Genomic DNA, 22,993 nt, shown 5'->3' with positions numbered 1-22,993 from the left:
CAGCCAGTGCTGGGATTACTATGCCTAGTTTTCAGTTCTATATGCTAATATAAACATCCAATAAACAGTTGTTCAACAGGGACAAGTTACTAAACACATCAAGTGAAAAGGCTGGGGGTTACCATGTTTTAGCTCCTCACTAACTACCCTTTTATCATTCAACTTTCCTTAAGAGGAACTGTAGCCAAGAACAGTGTCTTCAATCCTAGCACCCAGGAGGCAGTTTTAGGTGAGCCAGGGCTACACAATTACCATAGTCCTATAATCCTAGCTGATAGGATGAAAGGGTAGATTATTCAATCTACTCTGAAAAAAAGAGATATAGTTATGACAGAATAAGGGTAGATTACTAAATCTAATTTTAAACCAAAAAAGCAACTACTAGTTTTAAATATTTTACATTGATATGGATCTTTGTATATTGATATGAACTTGAGATTATTTTTGTTAGAACTGTACATACATTTCTAACCTTGTTCAAAGTACTGTACCTATATAACTCATTTAAAAATTTATTGTCCTTTAAAGTTATTATTACCAACTAATTAGGATATAAAGAAATGCAGGTTAGTAGTCATGTTACATCACTTGTAGTCATGGTAGGTTATGTTTTCAAGGTCAAACATATATTTAGATAGGTTATCTGCAAACACTAAGAGAACTACAGAATATGACATTTAAGGTATTTTAATAACAGGCTTTTTTCTTGTTTTGTTTTATGACAATAAGACATGCCTGCTCCTGGTAGCACCAATTTTACTTCAAAGATGGGCATCCAGGAAACTCCATATACTTTATTTAGGGCAAAAATTAGCCACTGGGCCAAGAAAATACCCTTGCCTCAACTGGCAGTATGCTGTCCCAATGGGACAAGTAGGACACAAAGGACCACCAAACTTTGCTAAGACAAGGTAGGAGAGTCCTTCAGAATATCCTGTTTCACAGAAAAGTCTGTCAGATATTCCAGGCCTGTAAACCAAAGATGAATGCCCCAACGTTACAGAGGAATCTTAGGTGACTGTCGAGGCAGCCAGCTGTTTCTGTCATTCCTCACATTTTTTTGGGAAGTCGCTTGCTTGCACTTCCTGCTTACTCAGGTAGTATTTCCTTCTTGAGTCTCTGGTGGAGCTGAATTTACAGTTTTGTTACTAGATGCAGAAAAGAAACTCACCCAAGAGGTGTAAAGTGTGCAAGACTGAGACATTAATAGTTTTGTAATGCAAGTTAGGACAGAAAGTGAATTACGTACACTTTGGACTCATCAAGATAGGACAGATATGGGGTATTTCCTGAATTTGTCAAATGTTAATGGACTGGGCCCTGTTAATGTAATACTTGACTAGATACTGTATATAGTTATACTTAGTGTATATCATTCCTTACATTAGTTATAACCTTATTTTAGACAGAAAGGGAGAAATGTAATTATTTTGTTTGTGGTTTAATAAATGAAGCTTGCATGGAGCTAGCCACTACAGGCCAGGCAGTGGTGACACACACCTTTAAACCCAGCACTTGGGAGGAGGAAACAGCAAGTGGTATCGCTGGGCGGAGAGGGTAAGTGGTAAGGCAGGGTGGAAACAGGAGCTCGGGTCTTTTCAATCTGAGGATTCAGTAGAGGAAGAAGTCTTTCTAGTGGCTGACTGCTCTGCTTCTCTAATCTTTCAGCATTTACCCTAATACTTAGCTCCAGGTTTTTACTAAGACCAATTAGAATTCATGCTACACCTATCTGAAATAGGACTAAGTTCAAAGCATCGAATTTCAAAATATCAATTACCTACACAAGTCACGATTTAAAAGTGATCCAACTACACCACTGTATGCATGGTCCTTTTCCTGAAAACTAGGTACCAGTCATTTACCTCTTTCCTAGAAATCACTCAAAGAATTCTTTTGTCTTTTCAATGTTACATCAATCAAGGTTATGCTAGATAGGAACAATTACTCAAATTCCTGCTATACAAGATGATATGAGGGAATAAATTCCCCACATTCCTAACACAGACCCATCCTCCAGAAAGTAAACTGGGGGCAGCAACAGACTTTAACTAAAATGAAGTTTTTTAATGGGAACCAGAGATATGGTTACAATTACGGTAGTCTGACACACACAACACACATACACACACACACACACATACACACACACACAAACACACAGAAAAAAAAAATCCATGGGCAATCCTGAATTGAAAGTTTACAAAATAACAAGGGTAACACTGGGTACAGGAAGAAGAGCTGCTCCAGAACTTCAGAAGCCAGGTTAATATGGCCTCTCCCTGCGATCCTGTCTGTGCTCACCCCTGAAAGAAGAATTATCAGTTAAATATGAGTTACACCAGACTACCCATGCACACCCTTCAAATATCCTACTTGTCCCAATACCCAACAAATGACTTTTCTTAAGACTGTGTTCCTAATTCTTCTACTCCCCCTTCCCAATAATGTAACCAGCTGAGCTCTGTCCTTTCCTAGGAAATCACTTGGCAAAACCTTATTTTCTCCCAACCCGTTTCTCTATTTTTGTTTTGATTTAGACTTACTCACCTAGAGTCCATCTTGCCAGGGCCAAAACCGCCTCTGTCCCCACCACCCCGGCCCCCTCGGAAGCCCCCACGGTCCCCGCCTCGGCCCCGGTAGCCGCCTCGATCATAGCCTCCTCTGCCACGACGGTCATCTCCATAGTTACCCCCTAGGACAGAAAAATAGACATATATTGTTGTTCTTCTACCTTCCCTCCCACTACCCTTCCAAATCAAAATCACAGAGTACTTGTTGGACTTCTGTAACAAGCTCTGCTCCCTTCTTACCCATGTGAGAGCCTCCTGGTCCTCCTCCTGGGCCATCTGGCTTAGGGGCCTTACACTGGTTGCATTCATTTCTCCAAGAGAAGTTCATGTTCTCACATGTACTAAAGAAACGAAAGGGAATTAATTTGGAAGAGTGAAGTCCAGATCACTGAATTCACAAGACTCCAAAGCCTTGTTTCTCAAGTAGGAGCCAAAACAAAAAAAGTATTACTAAACCTAGACCATTTCCCCACTACAGCCTCCTTTCCATGGTAAAGTTTGCCACAGCAGTTTCAAACAAAACACTTCAGTAATTCATGTTTGAAATCTTAGTCTCACTCCATCAGGTCTGCACATGAGTCATCCATCACCTACCTTTCTGTCCAGCACACCAATGCTACCCTACATTATCCTACCCACACAGAATCTCAGTTGTAGGTCTCCCTCTGTGGTTTGAATTAGAATGGCCCTCTTAGGCTCACATTCGAATACTTGATCGCCAGTTGATGTAAGTATTGAGATAGATCAGGAAGTGAAAGCAGGCAGGTAAGGTTAGTGCTTGCTCTCTTGCCTCGGAGACAGTTTCTATCTCCAGCTATGTGTGAGTGCTCAGCTACTCCTCCATGTCATGCCTGCCTGTCACACCCATGGTCCCTACCATCATTAGTCTCCACTCTTACCATGTGAACTGTGAGCCCCAAATTAAACATTTTCTTTTATAAATTGCCTTTATCGTGGCATTTTATCACAGCAATAGGAAAGTAACAGCGACAAATGGAGTTCTAGGTACTCACTTAGAAGACTCTAACTAAGCGTTGCTAAGTAAACTATTAGCCTAATCTTCCTTCTACAGGATCTCAGTTTTAAAAAAAAAATCTTCCTAACTCTTAACATAGTATCAAGGATAGTGCACATAAGAATTTTTTTAAAAGAGCTAAATTCACTCACGGATTAGGACACTTCCAGTCCCCAGCTCGTTGCTGTCCGCCACCTCCACCACCGCCACTGGGGAATCCTCCCCGGCCACCACCACCACTGCCACCTCCTCCATAGCCTCCACGGCCCATAGGTCCTAGTACAAATATAATTATGAATGTATTTCCTTCATTTCGTTAGTCTACCTTTTCCATGAAACTTCTTTTCCTCTTCTTCTACACTGTGCTTGATTGACCTCTTTAAACCAGAAAACATAAATGGCTCACCTCCTCGCCCTCGGCCTCCACGACCATTTCCACCACCCCGATTGAAGTCAGCTCGGCGGGTAGCAAATGAAACCTTAATAGGATTCCCAGAGAATTCTTTACCTAAAGAAATAAAGATGGGTGAATTAACCAAAATTAAATATATTTGAAAACCCTATGTTGAAAGAAACCTATTACATGTTAAGGTTTTGTTTTGGGGGGGTTGAGACAGGGTCTCACTATTTAGCTCTGGCTGTACTGGAACTATGTAGACCAGGCTGACATCAAATTCAGAAATCCAACTGCCTCTGCCTCCTGAGTACTAGGATTAAAAACACCACACCCAGCTCTGCTGTAAATTAATTTTCAAAAATCATTATTTTTTTTTTTAAAAAAAAGTAAATATAAAAAGATTTGGGAGCAGGGTATATAAAATGCAGTGATATGCAAGGGCCTGGTTTAGACCATAAAATATGGCGGAATTCCACACAGCGGAAGTAATTAACTTCACATCATTTGTTCACTGACCTCTATGCCTATACCATGGCATGTACAGATCTATAGCAAATGTTGAGAGAATTTAAACCTACAGATCTAAACCACTTTTAAAAACTAAGAGAAATGGGCTTAAGAGATGGCTCAGTGGTTAAGAGCACTAGCTACTCTCTAGGTTCAATCCCCAGCACTCACATGGCTGCTAGCCCCAGCCTTTAACTCCAGTGCCAGGGGATCAATAACCTCACAGAGATATATGCAGGCAAAAACACCAATGCACATGAAATAAAAATAAACATTAATTAAATTTTTTAAAAATCTAAGAGCAGACTTCCTTCTTAAAATAAATGACTTATAAACTGGGCTGGAGAGATGGCTCAGAGGTTAAGAGCACACTGGTTGCTCTTCCAGAGGTCCTGAGTTCAATTCCCAGCAACCACATGGTAACTCACAACCATCTGTAATGGGATCTGGTGCCCTCTTCTGTCTTGCATGCAGGCAGAACACTATGTACATACATATTAAATAAATCAATCTTTAAAAAATGACTTATAAACTAATGAGACATAACAAAGGAGCTCACACTGAAATTACACATCGAGAAAGTGCCAAAGGCACACGAGATGGACCCGCAGGTAACACTAACTGCTGCCAAGCCTGCTCACCCAAGCTCCATCCTCATGGCCCGTATGTTATACATACCATCAAACCAGTCGATAGCTGCTTTAGCAGAAGGTGGGTCATCAAATGAGACTGTTGCCTCACCCTTCAGTTTGCCAGTTTCCCTGTCTGTATACAAATTAATCATAGGCTGTCCAGTTTTCTTATTTGTCTAAAGAAAACAAAATGAATCATCAATTTTTAGAAGATACAAGGAGGTTTTAGCCTAGTGTTTGTATATAACCTACACACAACTCTGTATTCTCTAAATCATCCATATAGGCTGAATGTACTCAATGGTTACAGTACTTTCTTAGCAACCACAAAATAGCACAGGGTTCAATCTCTAGGCAAGACTCCACATTACTTACAATACCTAAACAGTAATGTTATACAGTTATGATATACTGTTTTAGAATATGGTGCTATAGATGTTAGTTATGTTGTACTGTTTTAGTCTGGACAAGCTCAAAATTAACATGATCTAAAGTCGGTTCAATCTATCAATGTACAGCATCCTATGGGAACACAGATCTCCCTCCATCATTCCTGAGATTTACTTCTGAACTTTGGCTCCTCTCTTCCCAGATACTCTTCTGAACTTAAGCCCTGGCTTGTACTGTGCCCTTGAGTACCTATCAGACCTATCTTTTTGTGGTTTCTCTTAGAAAGTGCAACAACAAAATATTCTTTGCTCAATAAATTAAGGTGACGACAACCTTTTAGACTTTGGCTTTGTCAGATACAAGAGGCATACACTTGCAGTCCCAACATTCAAATTAATTTTTATTTTTTGAAACATGATCTTTACAAAATCCTGGTTGTCCTGGAACTTACTATGTAGATCAGGATGGCATTGAACTCAGAGATCACTTGTCTCTACAAGGAATAAAGGTATGTGCAACCAGGGCTCTACTGAAATTTAACAGTTTAAGTGTGGGGGTTTGTACCAAGTTTAAAGCCAGACGGGGCTACATAGTGAGTGAACACCCTAATCTCAAAGAAAAAAAAAATGTCAACCAGATTGCTTTTGCTATTAATAATCAACATCTCTCTGTATAGCCTTGGCTGTCCTGAAAACTATCTCTGTAGACCAGGCTGGCCTTGGAACTCAAGAGATCCAACCATCTATCTGCCTCTGCCTCCACAGTGCTGGGACTAAAGGCATATGCTGACATATGCCACCACCACCACCACCCAGAACCAAGACTGCTGTTTTTATTAACATGTGAAACCTGCAAGCCTGTAATACAGGTAAAGAGGAAGCACGACACTGTTTCACATGTACCTTAATAATTCCAATCTGCTTGAAGTAATCAGCCACCGATTCAATTGTAACATTCTCACCCAGGCCTTGCACAAAGATGGTGTTGTTGTCTGAATTATCCTGTTCTGCTTGTTCAACAAAGGATGAAAGAAAAGTGAAGAGCACAGGAAAGACAAAGGTTAGTATTAGGTATACCAAATGTGCTTAAGTATTTGCTACTCAAGATTTCAAGGGCAACGCTCAGAATTCTGACCTGTCATCTAACTAATATTTTATTATTGAACAACCCTTTCACAGGGATCATCTAAAACCACAAGAAAGCAGATATTTACAATTCATAACATCAGCAAAATTACAGTTATGAAGTAGCAATGAAAATAACTATGGTTAGGGAACTGTATTAAAGGATCACAGCATTAGGAAAGCTGAGAACCACTGATTTAGACAATCCAATCTAAAACAAACCATTCTTTTTTTTTTTTTTTTTTTTTTTTTTTTTTTGGTTTTTCGAGACAGGGTTTCTCTGTGTAGCTTTGCGCCTTTTCCTGGAGCTCGCTTGGTAGCCCAGGCTAGCCTCGAACTCACAAGAGATCCGCCTGGCTCTGCCTCCAGAGTGCTGGGATTAAAGGCGTGCGCCACCACCGCCCGGCCCAAAACAATCCATTCTTATTCTAGTATTTGAATATTCATCTACCTCCTTAAAAAATGTTATGTTTAATCTCATAACTATCCTTAAAACAGACACCTAATACAGAAAACGTTTCCCAACTTTCACTCCAAGATTCCTTAGTAAAAAAACCCATTTCACACTGGTGAGGCATAGTGGAACATGCCCCTAATCCCAGCATTCGGAAGGCAGAGGCAGGTAGAACTCTGAATTCTAGGACAGCCTGGTCTACTTAAGTGAGTTCCAGGACAGCCAGGGATAAGTATAGACCCGGCCTCAAAAAAAAAAAAAAATTTATGGGGAAAAAAAAAAAAACCAACTTCATATTCAAATTAGTAATACCATCAGGAGATATTACTTCCCTTTATACATCTTGCAATCTGGTCTTTTATTCACTGAATGTTGTTTATTCAACAATTTAGATGTGTGCATTTTCTTGTCATTGTGTGGGTTTAAGACTGTTCACCTGCACAGCCCTGACTGTCCTGAAACTAGCTCTGTATGTAGATCAGGGTAGCTTAGATCTGAACTCCGAGATCAGCCTGCTAGGAATAAAGTATGCACCTGGATTAGTTATATGTGCACTTAAAACGCCATTACTAACCAAGTGTCGTGGCCAACACCTTTAATCTCAGCACTCAGGAGATAGGCAGATCTGAATTCAAGGCCAGCTTGGTCTACAGAGCAAGTTACAGAATAGCCAGCACTGTTAGAGAGACCCTGTCTTGAAAAAACTAAACAAAAACGCCACTACTAACTTTAAATGAATACCTTTCAAGCAAGGCCTGTAGCAGCCAAAATATCACCTGGGACTTACTAGAAATGGTAATTACCAGACCCATCCTAGACCGCTGGATCCAATACTTCTGATATTTATATAAACCACTGACCAGGTACAGTTAAACTCCCTTCTCTCCACTTTTTCAGTTATTTGTTCCAAAGAATATCCAGATGAACACTGCATGAAAACCATGAACTCACCAGAATCATGACGTGATCCTTGATCCCGAGGGCCTTAGTTACATGAAAAGAAAGAAAACAAAAACAAAAAAAGGGAGCCATTAGCTAACAGGAAAGGACAGATAAGGCAATAAATTAACATCTAATCAAAATTCTTGCAATGTATCAAGTAATTGCTTCCAGCCTCTCTCCAAACCCTATTCTGGGGCCTGCCCAGTGGAGAATATACTCTAGGCGGGTCTCAGGGAGACACAACACAGGCCCCTTTCTTAAGATCTGTTACTTTGAGTCCCCACAGGGATAATGCCACACTTCAAGAAAATGCTCTCCCCCAGCTAGGCTGGGAAATGTCCTCAGCACAGATGGGGATGGGGCAGTACAAACTCAGTAACTTGTTTAAATTAACCAACCAACTCATCCATAACTTGGCCCTGTTCTCTCACCAGAGAGACATAAGCTCAACACCAACAATGTGATGTGCATCCATCCAGTTTCTCCAAACTTTTAATACCAAAGACAACCCTTGTAGAACAATTTTTAATTTCATCTTGAAAACCATTCTTAACCATGTTGTTTCCCCAAAGCAACATGAAAATAAGAAACATACATAGTAGCTTTTGTGGTTTAAAAGCATGTCCCAGGGAATAGACCAGAAATCTTATTTTCATAATACAGCCTCTTTTTTTTTCCCAGACACCATCTTTAACCAATGTTTATCTAAATTCGTCATATATATTGTACCTGTACACAAAGACACCTAAGTCATGAACCCAAGCCTTTGGCTTTAAGTGTTTAGACAAATCAAAAAACCCTTTTGTTTAACAACCAGAAAAGTTCCAGCTTACTGGGAGACTTCTCAAATTTGCCATTTTTCCATGAATTCAAGTTTGTGCTGTTTTAAACCTGGTTATTTCCCATGCGCAACACATGCTCTCAAGATTTTTCTTGAAGTAGTCCACACCTTCCTTCCCAGATCTAATTTCTATGCGCTTGTCTGAGTACATATGTAGAATTGCATTGACATCACTTAGTATTTAATATAAGCATATACCAACATTACCATCCTCAGGGCAGGGCAACAGTTCATGTCCCTCTCCCTGATTAAAACATTTGGGAGATTATGTACACACACCACACACACACACACACACACACACACACTCTCTCTCTCTCCTTTCTCTCTTTGGACACACTGATCAAAAGGATCCTAAAGCCAAGTTGGCACCACATGTTCCAAAACACTCTCCAGTTGCTCATGATGGTGTGGTCACTAAGTGCTAGACGTGGCAACACCCATCAAGAGGTCTAAATATTTCTTTTAACTTGGGTAAAACCAATTAAGTAGCAAGAGATTAATCCCTGCCTGCCTGCCTCCAGGTTAGCACACATCTGGCAGCAGGAGGCATTCTACCCCACCCCCTTCCTGGAGGTGGCTATAGACACTTTAGAAACCTTTGACACTTAACAAGCTAAGACATCTGCAAATGAACAATCAGACAAAGCATTGCTGGGATTTGGGAATTTTGGAAACTCTGTTCACTTACCACCAAATTTATTGAAGCCACCTCGGTCACTTCCGCTGGAGAAGACAAGTTAGAAGAAAGGACATGAAGCTTCCAACAGCTACAAAAGGGTTTTGTTTTTGTTTTTGTGTTTTTGTTTCAACATTCCCCAAACATGGGTAGGTGTTTTGGGAAAAAGATTCAAGTGGCTACTAAAATATACCCCTTCCTGACCATCCTTGTCTGACCTTTGAGCTTATCACACACACGTGTGCAATTTCTCAGACACAGTTAAGGATTTTTCTTTAAAAAGTTGCATCTATATCCCCTGGAAAAAAAAAAGCTCATTTTTCCTTGGTTGTTCTTCTGACGTAGATTTTTTTTTCCTCTTGTTGCAAGTGGTGGACAACCCAGCAGTTGGTTTAAAAGATCTACCCCAATTTACCCAGAAGACATTTCACACCAGGCCCCTGGGATAGCCCTGAACACATTTTTTTGTGTGTGGTTTTTTGCTTTGAAAGCAGCAAGCAGACCCAACCCCATTCCATAAAAAGTCATAAATAACCAAAGGCAATTTCCCCTTAGAGCAAGACAAACTCAGCTAAGCCCTATCCTAACTACTGAGCTGGTTTTGATCACCCTTCACCCCCGGGGTCACCCCTTCTACACTGTGAGAAGAGCGGAGTATTTTGCAATGTCACCTTTCATACCTGTGGCACATAAAATGCAGAGCAAGTTAACAGTCACATAACAGTTGTTTTTCTTTTAAAGTTTTGCATTAAACACACGCACACAACTAGAGTTTTCCATATTTTTGCATGTTTTTTTGAGACTACCCCCACCCACCTCTGAATACTTACCATGAACAAACTCAAAAAACCTACTTTTTTCAACAACAACAAAAAAAGGGAACATCACTGACATTTTTCCCCTTTTCAAGGGAGACAACAGGGTCCTTCAAAGTCACCAAGAGATTTGACAAACTGTTTTAACATCAAATCTAAGGTTTTACTTGAACAAGGAGAGATCCAGTAGGACAAGCTGATTTTAACTGACGAGAAAAGCTGGACAGTGGGATAAGAAAGCAGAATACCACTGTCAAGTGTATTTTGCCCCAAAAGTTTGCACACTTCAGTCAGAAGACCCCATAAATGAACCAAGTCACACACAAAACCATAGTCAAATTAGTGCAAAATCAGGCTCATGATTGAAGTAACTACAGAATATGGATGAGTAAGTAAACAGCCAATTCCTAGAAGCTGAGGTCAAGTTTACCATTATTACCAATTCCCCTGGAAGACACATGGGAATACACAGAACAAGTTTCCCCTAATATTTCCCAGGAATGGGATTAATAGGTTTCCCTTGCAGAGAATTCTTACTCCCAAGTTTCTTGCCTGAGATAACAACTCCAATCCACATCTATGTGTATTCTTTTTCTTTGGAAAATAAATGCACCAATACTCAAATCTCTACTCAAGAGCTGTAAATGGGATTTTGGCTCCCAAGTTCTCACAAAAACATAATAGGAATATACAAAGAAACACTTCTGCCCACAAATTAAAGCCCTTACATATCCCCAGAGAACAATACTAATCATGCACTAGAGACTGACTTCAAGGGAGATCCATGCAACACTCCCCAACTGAAGGTACTCCCTGACTCACGAAACACCTACCCCATGCCGCCTCTGCCTCCTCGGCCACCTCCACGGCCTCTGGGTTCATAGCCACCACTGCTTCGGTTGTAACCACCTCCACCGCCCCTGCCTCGGCCCCCACGGTCCTGCTGGCCTCCCCCGTAGCCACCACCGCCGCCACCACTCTGGTCCTGATTGCCGTAACCGCCGCCGCCGCCACCACCACTCATGGAGGACTGATCTTGGCCATAGTTGCCTATAAAAATAATAATAATACTTTAAAAAAAACAGGGCTGGGGGTGCTTAGTAGTTATGTATGCTTAGCATATATAAATTTCTGTTGCAATTCTCAGCAACAAAAGTGAGAGGATGTGAAGTATCGGAAACGGTCAATGGTGTCACTATAAAGGACAGAAAGAACTAGAAACTTAGTAAACAAGAAAGGCACAATTTTAAGTTAAGGGGCAAATTCACAGAGAAGACGACAAAAACTGAAGCCACTTTCTCACCTCCACCACCCCCTCCACCACCTCCACTGCTGCTGTTGTACTGGTTCTGTTGTCCATAACCCTGAGGTGGGTTATAGGAGCTTTGCTGTTGTCCATAGCTTTGTTGCTGTCCACCATAGCCTGACTGTTGGCCATAGCCTCCACTCTGGGGCTGCCCATAGCTGCTGCTCTGAGAACTGCCACCGTAACTAAGTGGAAAACAAAGAAAAATCAGAATTATGCTATAAAATGACCAAATACCTCCTTCACTTTTAGTCCATTCCCTTTCTTTACTCAGAGAGCCAACCATTAATTTATCAATACTTTCTGGCCTTACCCACTCTCATACGACCTTACCTTCCCGAGGTGCTGCTAGGAGCTGGCTGTTGGCCATAGCCAGGGTAGGAGGACTGCTGCCCATAAGAAGACTGGGAACTTTGGCTGCTGCCATAGCCTCCAGTGGAACCATATCCCTGGGGAGCTGACTGAGTGCCATAGCCTGCTACAAAGAAAACAGAGTTACAAATGCTGTCAAGACAAAAAAGGGCAGGTGCAATTGTGCTCATCTCTAATCCTAGCACTGGGGAGGCAGAGGCAGGTATCTCCACTATCAAGGCCAAACTGGTCTACATGTCCAGTTCCAGGTCAACCAAAGCTACATAATAAGATTAGCTGAAGGAAAATGGAGGGATGGGGCAAGGCATAGCTTGAAGAAAACATTATACACTTCCCAGTCCTCACCTATTACTTGAGAAAAAAAAAAAAGTCAGCTTAGAGGCTGCTAATAAGAGGTTTACTGAGGAAGGCCAGCTACCTGAAGACTGGGGCAGGAAGGTCACAGTTTAAGGCCAATCTGGGCATCTTAATGAAACTATTTCAAATCACTTTTTTTTTTTAAAGGAAAATTAGACTTGCTGTGAAAGTCTTAACCTGGGTTCAATCACCGGAATCATCACAAAGGTAGGCAACAACAAACCCTGGAAAGTGGTCCTCTGACCTCCACATATGCACCATGTAACAAGCATGCCTGCACTCACACAAAATATACAGAAATCACAATGCCTGCCTAGCTTTTTAAAAAACACAAGAGATCCCTACTAACTAAATTTAAATGTGCTGATATAGACACAGTATTTTTTTTTGTCTTTTGGACCTAAGGGCAAATCCCACCTCTGTGAATCACATGTATCAGCACAGCCATTTTCAAAGAAACCATTTCCTTCCATCCTAAAACTGGTTCTCTTTAGGAAACATGCTTTTTCACAAAATGAAAATATGGAGAAAATTGTTTCAAGAAACAATCACACATTTTTTAAAAATAGATTGACCACAAAATTTTAACAATTAGATTGACAAGGGAAAATATGAGATTTTCAGTACTTTTCAGGTTTAAGAGCTATTAACACTCAGAAAAAATGGGTGAAGCTGTGTCCACTAAGAGACTCACTGTTTTGGGTCTGTCCATAAGAAGACCCATAGCTGCTCTGGCCATATCCCGAAGTGTCAGCTGACTGGCCATAACCACTGTAACTCTGCTGGCCATAGGGTTGATTGCTCTGCTGGGAGTATCCCTGCCCAGGCTGGGTAGGATAAGCCCCATAGCTAGGACAGAGGGGGGGGGAGAAAAACAACAGATCAGTAAAGTTATCTTCAATAAAAGAGAATAAAAAACAAAAGCATACAAAAACAGATAACTAAAGTGTAAAGGCCACGCTTACCATCAACACATGCCAGCCCAGAAACAATACTCACCTTTGAGTTGCTTGTTGGGTATAATCTGTCAAAGAAAGGTGGAAGGGAAGAAAGTTATGTTAATTTTAGTTAAGACTGGAATAGAATTTAAATTCATCTTCAGTACTAGCCACTCTGGGGGGGGGGGGGAGACAAACCCTTAATCCCAGCACTCAAGAGGCAGAAGTAGGTGCATCTCTGAGTTGGAGGCCAGCCTAGTCTACAGAGCTAGTTCCAGGACAGCCAAGACTACAAAAACTAAGTCTTAAAAAACAAAAAAGAGGCACTCCTGCCGGGCGGTAGTGGCACATGCCTTTAATCCCTGCACTGAGGAGGCTTGAATTTGAGGCCAGCCTGGTCTACTGAGCGAGATCCAGAACAGGCACCAAAACTACACAGAGAAACCCTGTCTGGAGGGGGGGGGGGGGGGAGAAAGGAGGCACTCCAGATCAAATAAATCTTCAAAAATGCCATTGCAAAACCAGGCTAAGTCCTTCATCCTTCATGAAACACCAGTTGTGAGTAAAGCAAGCTAGAAATAGGTAAGTTTTAATACAATAGCAAAGAAGGCACAAATTCCTAGACATCAACTAAGCCTTCGATTTTTGTTTTGTTCTGGGTAAAATCCAGGACCTGGACCATGCTAAACAAGCTACCACTAAGCTGTAACACCAGCCTAAGGCATCAAACAAACAAACAAAAAAAAAGAAAAGAAACAAAAAAAACCACCAAAAGATTTCTGTGGATAACTACTACTACCTGAAAATATTGTCAAGGGAATGGTTCTGTATTATTTACCTTCTTTTTTTTCACATTTTTGGTTTTTTATAGACGGGGTCTCTTATTACGTACCTGACTGTCCCTGAATTCACTATGCACACTAAGCTGGCCTCGAACTCAAGAAATCCCCCTGCCTCTGCCTCCCTATCCCTGGGACCAAAGGCGTGTACCACCACATCCGGCTTAATTTTTTTCTTCTTTAAACAAGTCTCAAACTCCAGTACAGAGACCATCCATGAACTTTAAAAATCCTGTCTCGGCCTCCCCAAGGCCTGCAACACACACACACACACACACACACACACACACACACCACGTTCATCTTCACAGTAGCTCTATAGGAAAATGTCACCAGAAGTCAGGATTGACTTGTACAGTCACAAGCAGTCTGAAGAACGTGACCCTCCAACACCATACAAATGCCCTTATTAAAAGCATCCATTCACCTTGTGGCCAACCTTGCAGACCTTATGAAGGCAAAGTGAAGCTTTAGTACAAAGCCAAACAAGGCTCCGGACCTGTGGCTCCCCTCCCAGTGATGGCGTTCCCGCCTACCGGGCGCACGACAAGCAGAGAGCACCTTAAGCCAAGCAGTAGCTCAGCTCCGTGCAGGAAACCCGGGGTCTGCCCCCGCACGAGGAAAGAAAAAAAAAAAAATGACAGCCAAGAGGGTGTGGCCTCGGGAAGCGACTCCTTTCGTGTCCTTCCTGCCTCGGGAAAACTAGATCCCGGAGTCCGTTGGTCCTTCTCCCAGCCTCCCCGACACGCGGGCCAGTTCTGAGCGCGTCCGCCCCGGCCGGGAGGCCACGGAGGCGGGAAGAGGCCGGCCCCGCCCCTTCCCGAGGGACCCGGGGAGCAGGGCGAGGCCAACACCGGGCCGGCGGCCTTCCGCCGAGGGTCTCGCGACAAAAACCCAAACCAACTCGAGGCGGGCGAGGGGGAGGGCGGATTAAAAAAAAAAAAAAAAAAAACGCGCCGAGAAAGGGGGAGGGGCCAGCGGAGCGCGTGCGCGCACCAAGTGCCCGGATGCAGCACTGCGACAAAGCGAGGCCCGGCAGCCAGGGAGGGGGTGGGGCGAGGCCAAGGGGCCCCGGCGCCTCCTCGCCCCTCACTCCACGTCGCCAGGCGGCGTCCCTCTCGACCCGCTCGCCAAGTGGAGCGGGCCGCGAGGGAAGGCCGCCCCCCCCCAGACTCGGCGCCAAAGGCGCCCGTGGAGCCACACAAGATGGCGACACCGCCCTCCCCTTTCCTTCCTCCCGCCGCCTTCCCGCCACAGGGGCGCGGGAGCCCCACACCCGGCCGCCCGCCACCGCAGGCCCACCAAAAAAAAAGATCCAAAAGCCTGGCCGGGAGGGAACGAGGCCTCCCCGGGACGCGCCCTCGCCGCCCGCCGCGCGCCCTCGCTCACCGTTTGAAGCCATGTCCGCGCACGCGCGCACGGGCCGCCCAGCAACAGGGGTTCCAGGCGACTGCGAAGCGGCGCCGCGAGGACTGAGCCGCCCCGCCTCCCGCGCCGGCCTTAAGTACGTCGCCCGCCTACGCGCCCCCGGGGCGTACCAAGTTGGGCAGCGCGAGGGGGGGAGCGCGGCCAGGGTCCCGCCCTTGCCCGAGGACACGGCGAAACCCCGGGAGACAAAAAGAGAAGCGAATTCGACGGCCAGCGGCCGATGCGTGTGTCTCATCGTCTCTGGGAAAACGAGCGCTCGTTCGCTCCCCCGGGGCCCGCCTTCCACACACTGCCACCCCTCTGGAGACATCATGGTACGACCCAGCCTCCCGCTCTGGGCGGTGCCAGGGCCCTGAGCCTGAGAGCAGAACTGTAGTCCAGGCCTGGAGTCCCCGGGGGTGGGAACCGAGATTTCCCTCGGCTGGGCCCCACTTTCACTGGGGAGGGCGTGCTTCCGCCTGCCCTGGCCCTGCTCATTCTCTCCTGAAAGCATGATCTGTCTCTGTCCCTCGCTCTCGTTTTTAAGCTTGCAGTTCCTTAGACCTTACATACCAAGGTTTGTAGATTGTGACGTTTGACCTGAAAGAAGATGGGCCTTAGCCTGGACCCTGTGGCCCTAGTCGGGCTCAACACTAACCCCTGTCTACAGCTTACGTGGTTTCGAAACCCACAATTTCTCACCTTTCTTTTTTTTTTTTTAAATTTGGCCTCTCAGTGCAGCCCAGCTGACCTCCAATTCATGATCCTGTTGGCCTTACCCCAGCGCACCCCAGTATGACAGTCGGCCTGGCTTCCCCATCATCATCTTGTAAAGAAAATAAATGTACGTGCCTGCAACAAAAGAAGTCTGGGGGTAGAGTGATTGCTTAGCCTGTGCTTGGCCCTGAGTAAATCTCCAGTCCCGGAGCTAGGCAGAGGTGCCGGCAAGTGGGATTGGATCTTAGACATGAGAGCAGAGAGACCCTAGACGAAGAACATGTCAGTGTAAGGCAGTTCAGGGTCAGAGCTTCTGATCTTTAAAATCTAAATCTATGAAACGACCAAATGCTTCTTGATTACATGAAATGATTTGGAGCATTTCAAAGCCTGTACACTTTTTGTAAGGACAAGGACAAATATGAAATTCAAGGAGCTGGAGAGATGGCTCAGAAATTAAGAGCACTGGCTGCTCTTGCAGAGGAACCAGGTTCAATTCCCAACACCCATATGACAGCTAACAACCATCTGAAACTCCAGTGCCAGGGGATCCCATGCCCTCTTCTGGCCTCCATGGGCACCAAATATGTATATGGTGCACAGAGATAACACAGACAAAACATCCATACACATAAAATATGTTTTTGTAGGTAGTTTTTTTTTTTTTTTTGGGGGGGGGGGGTGTTGTTTTCTGGCTTTTCGAGACAGGGTTTCTCCGTGTGTTTTTGGTGCCTGTCCCGGATCTCACTCTGTAGACCAGGTGTGCGGCACCGCCTCCCGTCATAAAATATGTTTTAATGAAATTCAGGGACTGGAGACAATGGCCGCTCTACAGAGGACACAGGTTCAGTTCTAGTGTCCACATGGTGACTCACAATCGACTGTAACTCCAGTTACAGGGAATCTGATGACCTCGGACCTCATATGGACTCCAAGGTCACTAGGGACATGCGTGGTGCATAGACATCAATGCAGGCAAAACATCAATACACATAAAAAATTTTAAATAATACTACAGCTGGGTGGTGGTGGTGGTGGTGGTGGTGGTGGTGCACGCCTTTAATCCCAGCACTCAGGAGGCAGAGCCAGGCGGATCTCTGTGAGTTTGAGGCCAGCCTGGTCTACAGAGGGAGTTCCAGGACAGGCACAAAAACCTTGCAGAGAAACCCTGTCTCCAAAAACCAAATAATAATAATAATAATAATAATAATAATAATAATATATTAATACCACAATAGCATTATTTATATATCAAATTTTCATTTTTTATTTTTATTTATTTATTTATTCATTTATTCATTTATTTATTTATTTATTTGGTTTTTTTGAGACAGGGTTTCTCTGTGTAGCTTTGCGCCTTTCCTGGAACTCACTTGGTAGCCCAGGCTGGCCTTGAACTCACAGAGATCCGCCTGCCTCTGCCTCCCGAGTGCTGGGATTAAAGGCATGCGCCACCACCGCCCGGCTCAAATTTTTATTTTATTTTGAGACAGAATCTCATTATGTAGCCCTGGTTAGACTGAAACTCATTATGTTTACCAGAACAGCCTTGAACTTACAAAGATCCCCCTGACTCTGCCTCCAAAGTGCTGGCATTAAAGGCATATGCCACCAAAATGTCTAAAATTTCAAAATTTTAGAAACACCCTAAGTGTTCATTAAAATATCTGGCCAGGCTGTGGTGGCGCACACCTTTAATCCCAGGACTAGGGAAGCAGAGCCAGGCAGATTTCTGTGAGTTCGAGGCCAGCCTGGTCTACAGCATGAGATACAGGACAGGCACCAAAACTACATGGAGAAACCCTGTCTGGGGGGGGAGGGGAGAATCTGGAAACCCACCAAGGCAGGGGCAGGCAGATCTCTGTGAATTCAAGGCCAGTCTGGTCTACAGAGCAAGTTCCATGACAGCCAGGGCTACACAGAGAAACCCTGTCTTGAAGGAAAGAAAAAGAAAGAAAGAAAAAGATCTGGGAATCAGATGGTGCACCATAGTCCCAGATACTCAAGAGGCTAAGATAGAAAAACAGTAAACTGGACAACCCGTGTTAACTAGTGAGAAAGACCCGGTCTTTAAAAAGAAAAGAAAAAGCCAGGCAGCACACACTTGCGATCCTAGCACTAGGGAGATAAGCTAAGGGAAGGCAGAAGGATAGGGATCCTAGATTACTCGAGATTCCAACTCATAAGAGGTAGGAGCTGGACTTGCTGTCATATGCCTTTATCTCAGCAGAGACAAGTACATGTCTGTGAGTTCAAGGCCAGCCTGGTCTACATATTGAGTTCAAGGATAGCTAGGTTACAATAGTGAGACTCTATCTTTAAAAAAAAAATAATAAGACAGGTGTGGTAGTTAGAATAAGAATAACCCCAGGCCGGGCTGCTGCACATGCTGGAGTCCCCCGAGTCTCTCCATGCCAAGGTGGTGAAGCTATGGCAGTTCTGCAGGCTCATCATGCCAAGAAAGAAGCCGCCCAGAAGGTGGGCGCTGCTGCTGCTGCTGCCGCTGCTGCCTTTGAGACAAGGAAAAAGATGCAAAAGCCAAATAACCCCTCCTGGCATTCAGTAAGGTCTGAAGACTTCCTAGTTCGTCTGTGGACCTCCACAACAAGAACCACAAGTTACAAATTCAATAGGTCATTATGAGGCACCTAGAATTTTTCAATTATAGGAATATATTCTATAGGTTCTGCTATGGCCTGGGTGGTAACTTTTTTTTTCTATTGAGGGGTTCTGAATTTTTTCCCCTCCTAGAAATTGGTTTTGATGTACCCAAGACTTAAGTTTCTCAATAAAGAAAAGAAAATATTAAAAAAAAAAAAAAAAAAAAAAAAAAAAAAGCCGGGCAGTGGTGGTGGTGGTGCACCCCTTTAATCCCAGCACTCGGGAGGTAGAGGCAGGTGGATCTCTGTGAGTTCAAGGCCAGCCTGGGCTACAAAGCGAGGGCCAGGACAGGTGCAAAGCTACACAGAGAAACCCTGTCTCAAAACGCCCCCCCCAAAAAAAAAAAAGACTGAGTCACTCTCAGACAAGCCAAGAGGCTCAAGGAAGAAGCAGAGCTTAGTCGAAGAGAATGCAGAAGCGGAGGCCAGCTGAGCTGCCTGGAAAGGACACTCTCCAACCTGCTGAGTCTGTAGGCTGTGCACTGTGCTCCAGGTTTCCAGCTTCGGTGAGCTGTCACTTGCGCTAGAGGAACACAGCTGTCTTTAAGTCATTTCTGCTCCCGTGACTAACCCCTCACTCATATTCCTGTAGTTAACCCCAGTAAAACTCATTAGTTCACCAAGTCGGACTTTGGTGGGATCCATACTTTGATCTGTTGTGGGCCCCCTGTCTGGGTCGAGTAGACATGTGTGTTTCATCTTCCCAGGAAAAGTCTGTCACACAACACCAAGACACAGGCATGAAGCTCACAGCTATAATTCCAACATTTGTGAAGCTGAGGCAGGAGGATTTCCTTCAGTATGAAGACAGGCTAGGCTACAGAGTGAGGCCCTAGTTTTTAAAGTCCCTTTGGCTTGCTTGTTGGATTTTTTTTTTTTTCTAGATTCTTCCCAACTCCTTTTAGACTGAGACTTGCTATGTTGCCCAGGCAGGTTCATCAGCTAGACTTGCCGGTTCCGCTTCCACTTCCTGAACAACCGCAGCTGCAGTCCTGAGCTCTGCCACGTTTGGGAGAGGGACATACGTGGTGGACTGTTTTGTTAGAGATAGTAGCTTGCTTGGTAGCCCAGGCACGCCTCTACCTGGAGGTCCTCCAGATTGCTGGGTCACAAGTATGCCTCCCACCACACCTGGCCTGCATAAATTATCATTACACTGGGCATAGCTTGCCTAATCCAAGAAGCAAATTGACTCTTACAAATGCTTTCAGGAGGCTGGAGAGATGGCTCAGAGGTTAAGAGCACCGACTGCTCTTCCAGATGGTCCTGAGTTCAATTCCCAGCACCTACATGGCGGCTCACAACCATCCGTAATGAGACCCTCTTCTGTGTACATAATAAATAAATAAATCTTTTAAAAAAATGTTTTCAGTAGATTGGTTGGCAGAGGCACAATGACCAAAGCGTTGGTCACAATGACACCAGCCTTGGCTTCAGGACAAGTTTGAGGATAGCCTGGACAAGTTTGAGGATAGCCTGTGCTAGGTGAACTGTGTCATGGACTGGAGATGACTAGGCAAGGAAGCATACTGGCAGCACAAGCCTGACAGCTGTCCTCGGACCTCTGTAAGTGTGCTGTGACACTCTCGAACTCTTGAGTACACACACACACACACACACACACACACACTAATGGTAATAATATAATTTTTAAAGAAACACTGTTTCAAAACAAGATGTTGTAGGTAATAGTACAGGCGGTGTCACAGAGGTCAGGTGATTCATTCCGCCATGAGTAGGTTAGGATGCATCTGAGGAGATGACATTCCGACTGGGCGTTTACCAAGTGGATGAGGCATTTGTCAGCCCAAACATGGTAAGAGCCCAGAGAACCAAGCCTGACCGAGAGCCTGCTCTGTGAAGACGCTTCAGCTTGTGTCCTGCTAGGGGGCACCAGAGGAAAGAGAGTCACATTCTCTTCTTAGGAGCCTTCACTGGCCCAAGACACACCGTGGAGAGCCAGTGAGGAGCAGGAGCAGGCAGTGAGGAGTGAAGCAGGCAGGAGGCCGCAGCCCAGGACTCCTCAGACTGCAGCATGTCTAAGGAATCCCTTCCTCCTGGATCCAGGGAAGCAAAGGGGCCTTGGGTTTTACTGAGCCGCATGCAGAGGCCCTGCGATATTGGACAGCCCCCCACCTCACATCGTCAAAACAATAGCAAGCCAGGTGTGTGGCTCAGCAGGAGGCTGAAGAGGAAGCACCATGAGTTCACGGCCAGTTTAAGCTTTAAAGTGAGTGCTAGCCAGTCTGGGCTACAGAGTAAGAGCCTTGAAAATCCTAAAATTGAGAGAGAGAGAGAGAGAGAGAGAGAGAGAGAGAGAGAGAGAGAGAGAGAGAGAGAGAACGTCATAGATCTATTGTGAGTATAAGTAGTTTTTCCATCTGTAAATCACCTGGAACATAATAAGTATAAATAAGTGTTCTTATTAAAAAATTACATTTAATTATTTTATTTTACTGAATGTTTTGCCTACATGAATATATGAGGAGCTCTCTAGGAGCCCACAGACATGAGAAGAGGGTGTCGGATTCCTTGGAACTGGAGTTACCTTAGAACGAGAATTATGGGTAGTTAAGAGCCACTACATGGGGACTAAGAATTGAACCTGGGTCCTCTGCAAAAGGAGTAAGCCTTCTTACCAATAAGCCAACTCTCCAGCCCTAAGTAAATGTCCACACTTACAGGTGGCCTCCAAGGGAGTTGGCTCTATCTGCAGCTGGAGTTACAGGCTGCTATGAGCAGCCTGACATTGGTGCAGTGAACTGCACTTCTGTCCTCTGGAAGAGCAGCATGTGCTCTTAACCTCTGAGTCATCCTGCCAGCCGGATGGATTGATTTTTGAGATCTTATTGTGGAAACCAGGCTGAACTCAAAGTCTCCGTCCTCCTGCTTCAGCTTCTCAGTGCTGGGATTATAGATGTGCACCACCACAGCCAGATTTTTATTTTATTTTGAGTGGGTGTCTCAGGAGAGAAGAATCTCCCACCCCTTTAGACAGGGTTTCAATTTGTAGCTCTGGCTGACCTAGATTTCACAGCCATCCTCCTGCCTTGAAGTGCTAGGACTAAAGGCATGCACCACCACCCCAGACCTAGAACTCTCTTAAGCAATGCTACCCATTTATATAATTGTGGGCATAGTAAAACTATATACAATAAGTACAATAACAATATACAAATATATACAGGCCATAATTACATTAACAATGTCTAATCCATTAGCATTTGACAAATTCAGAGAAAATACTCCATTATCTATCCTGTCTTGGTGAGTCTAAAGTGTTGTACCTAACTCACTTTCCATCCTAACTTGCATCATCAACCCAAAACTATCTCTTTATGTCTCTCAACCTTCTACACTTTACACCTCTTTTGTGAGTGTCTCTTCTGAATTTGTTAACAAGAAAAACTGTAACTATCTAGTCTTCAACTCCATCAGAGACCTGAGGATATAATATTACCTTAGCAAACAGGAAGTGCACAGCAGAAAACTTCCAAAACTAGGAAATGACAGAAACAGCTGGCTGCGTGGACAGTCAACAAAGGATCCTCTGTAATGTTGGGGCATCTACCCCTGGCCTACAGACCTAGAATATCTGACAGACTTTTCTGTGAAGCAGGATTTTTGAAGGACTGTCCCACTTTGTCTTGGCAAAGTTCAGCAGTTGCCTTCTTTTGTGTCCTGCTTGTCCAATTTGGACAGCATACTGTCAGCAGTCAAGGCAAGGGCACTTTCTTTACCAACATGGCTAGCTATTGCCACAAAGAAAGAAAACTCCATAAGGAGTATCTTCAATGCCCATCATCTTTTCTGAAGTAGATTGGTGCTGCCAGGGGCAGACATGTCTCATTGTCATAAAAAAAAAAAAGATGTTATTAAAACATCTAAATGCCATATTCTATGTCTCTGAAGTGTTTGAAGACCACCTGTCTATCTAAAATATATTTGTTTGACCTTGAAAACATACCTAACATGACTACAAGTTTGACTGTAATAGGTGACTAACAACAACCTGTATTTTTTTTTAT

The 22,993-nt window shown here is 44.1% G+C and overlaps 2 protein-coding genes and 1 long non-coding RNA gene across 3 annotated transcripts in view; 2 read left to right on the top strand and 1 right to left on the bottom strand.

Annotated features, from left to right (window-relative positions):
* Window positions 1-2,046: 2,046 nt before the first annotated feature.
* On the bottom strand, window positions 2,047-15,922 carry Fus (FUS RNA binding protein). Its single transcript, XM_006977014.4, has 15 exons — window positions 15,571-15,922; window positions 13,404-13,428; window positions 13,099-13,253; window positions 12,009-12,153; window positions 11,673-11,860; window positions 11,203-11,419; window positions 9,567-9,601; window positions 8,044-8,076; window positions 6,417-6,520; window positions 5,171-5,300; window positions 3,995-4,096; window positions 3,741-3,864; window positions 2,814-2,914; window positions 2,551-2,695; window positions 2,047-2,306 (listed from the first exon to the last, which is right to left on the bottom strand). Exons 1-15 carry the CDS (start codon window positions 15,920-15,922, stop codon window positions 2,267-2,269), a joined length of 1,896 nt encoding a protein of 631 aa, XP_006977076.2. The 3' UTR covers window positions 2,047-2,266.
* Window positions 15,923-15,970: 48 nt separating this feature from the next.
* Window positions 15,971-16,454, top strand: LOC121832094 (uncharacterized). The gene is made up of 2 exons (XR_006075624.2): window positions 15,971-16,165; window positions 16,325-16,454. It is a non-coding gene; the product is annotated as an uncharacterized LOC121832094 (long non-coding RNA).
* Window positions 16,455-18,735: 2,281 nt separating this feature from the next.
* Prss36 (serine protease 36) overlaps window positions 18,736-22,993 on the top strand; it is a 40,951-nt gene continuing 36,693 nt past the window's right edge. The window contains exon 1 of the mRNA XM_076562979.1: window positions 18,736-18,867. Coding sequence (XP_076419094.1) covers window positions 18,736-18,867 — 132 coding nt within the window. The remainder of the gene's footprint in view (window positions 18,868-22,993) is intronic.

The sequence above is a fragment of the Peromyscus maniculatus genome, chromosome 1 (genome assembly GCF_049852395.1).
Source record: "Peromyscus maniculatus bairdii isolate BWxNUB_F1_BW_parent chromosome 1, HU_Pman_BW_mat_3.1, whole genome shotgun sequence".
Lineage (NCBI taxonomy): Eukaryota > Metazoa > Chordata > Mammalia > Rodentia > Cricetidae > Peromyscus > Peromyscus maniculatus.
Note: the sequence above shows the minus strand (reverse complement) of the source record. Positions and strands in the feature narration are given on the sequence as shown.

What these genes read in the sequence shown, in the direction of transcription:
- Fus (XM_006977014.4), bottom strand. Translation starts at nt 15,922, where the DNA reads ATGATGTCTCCAGAGGGGTGGCAGTGTGTGGAAGGCGGGCCCCGGGGG. An exon ending in GACTGGAAGTGTCCTAATCC is followed by an intron (nt 2,915 to 3,740) that starts GTGAGTGAATTT and finishes TCGTTTCTTTAG; the next exon opens with TACATGTGAGAACATGAACT. An exon ending in ACCAGGAGGCTCTCACATGG is followed by an intron (nt 2,696 to 2,813) that starts GTAAGAAGGGAG and finishes TTTCTGTCCTAG; the next exon opens with GGGGTAACTATGGAGATGAC.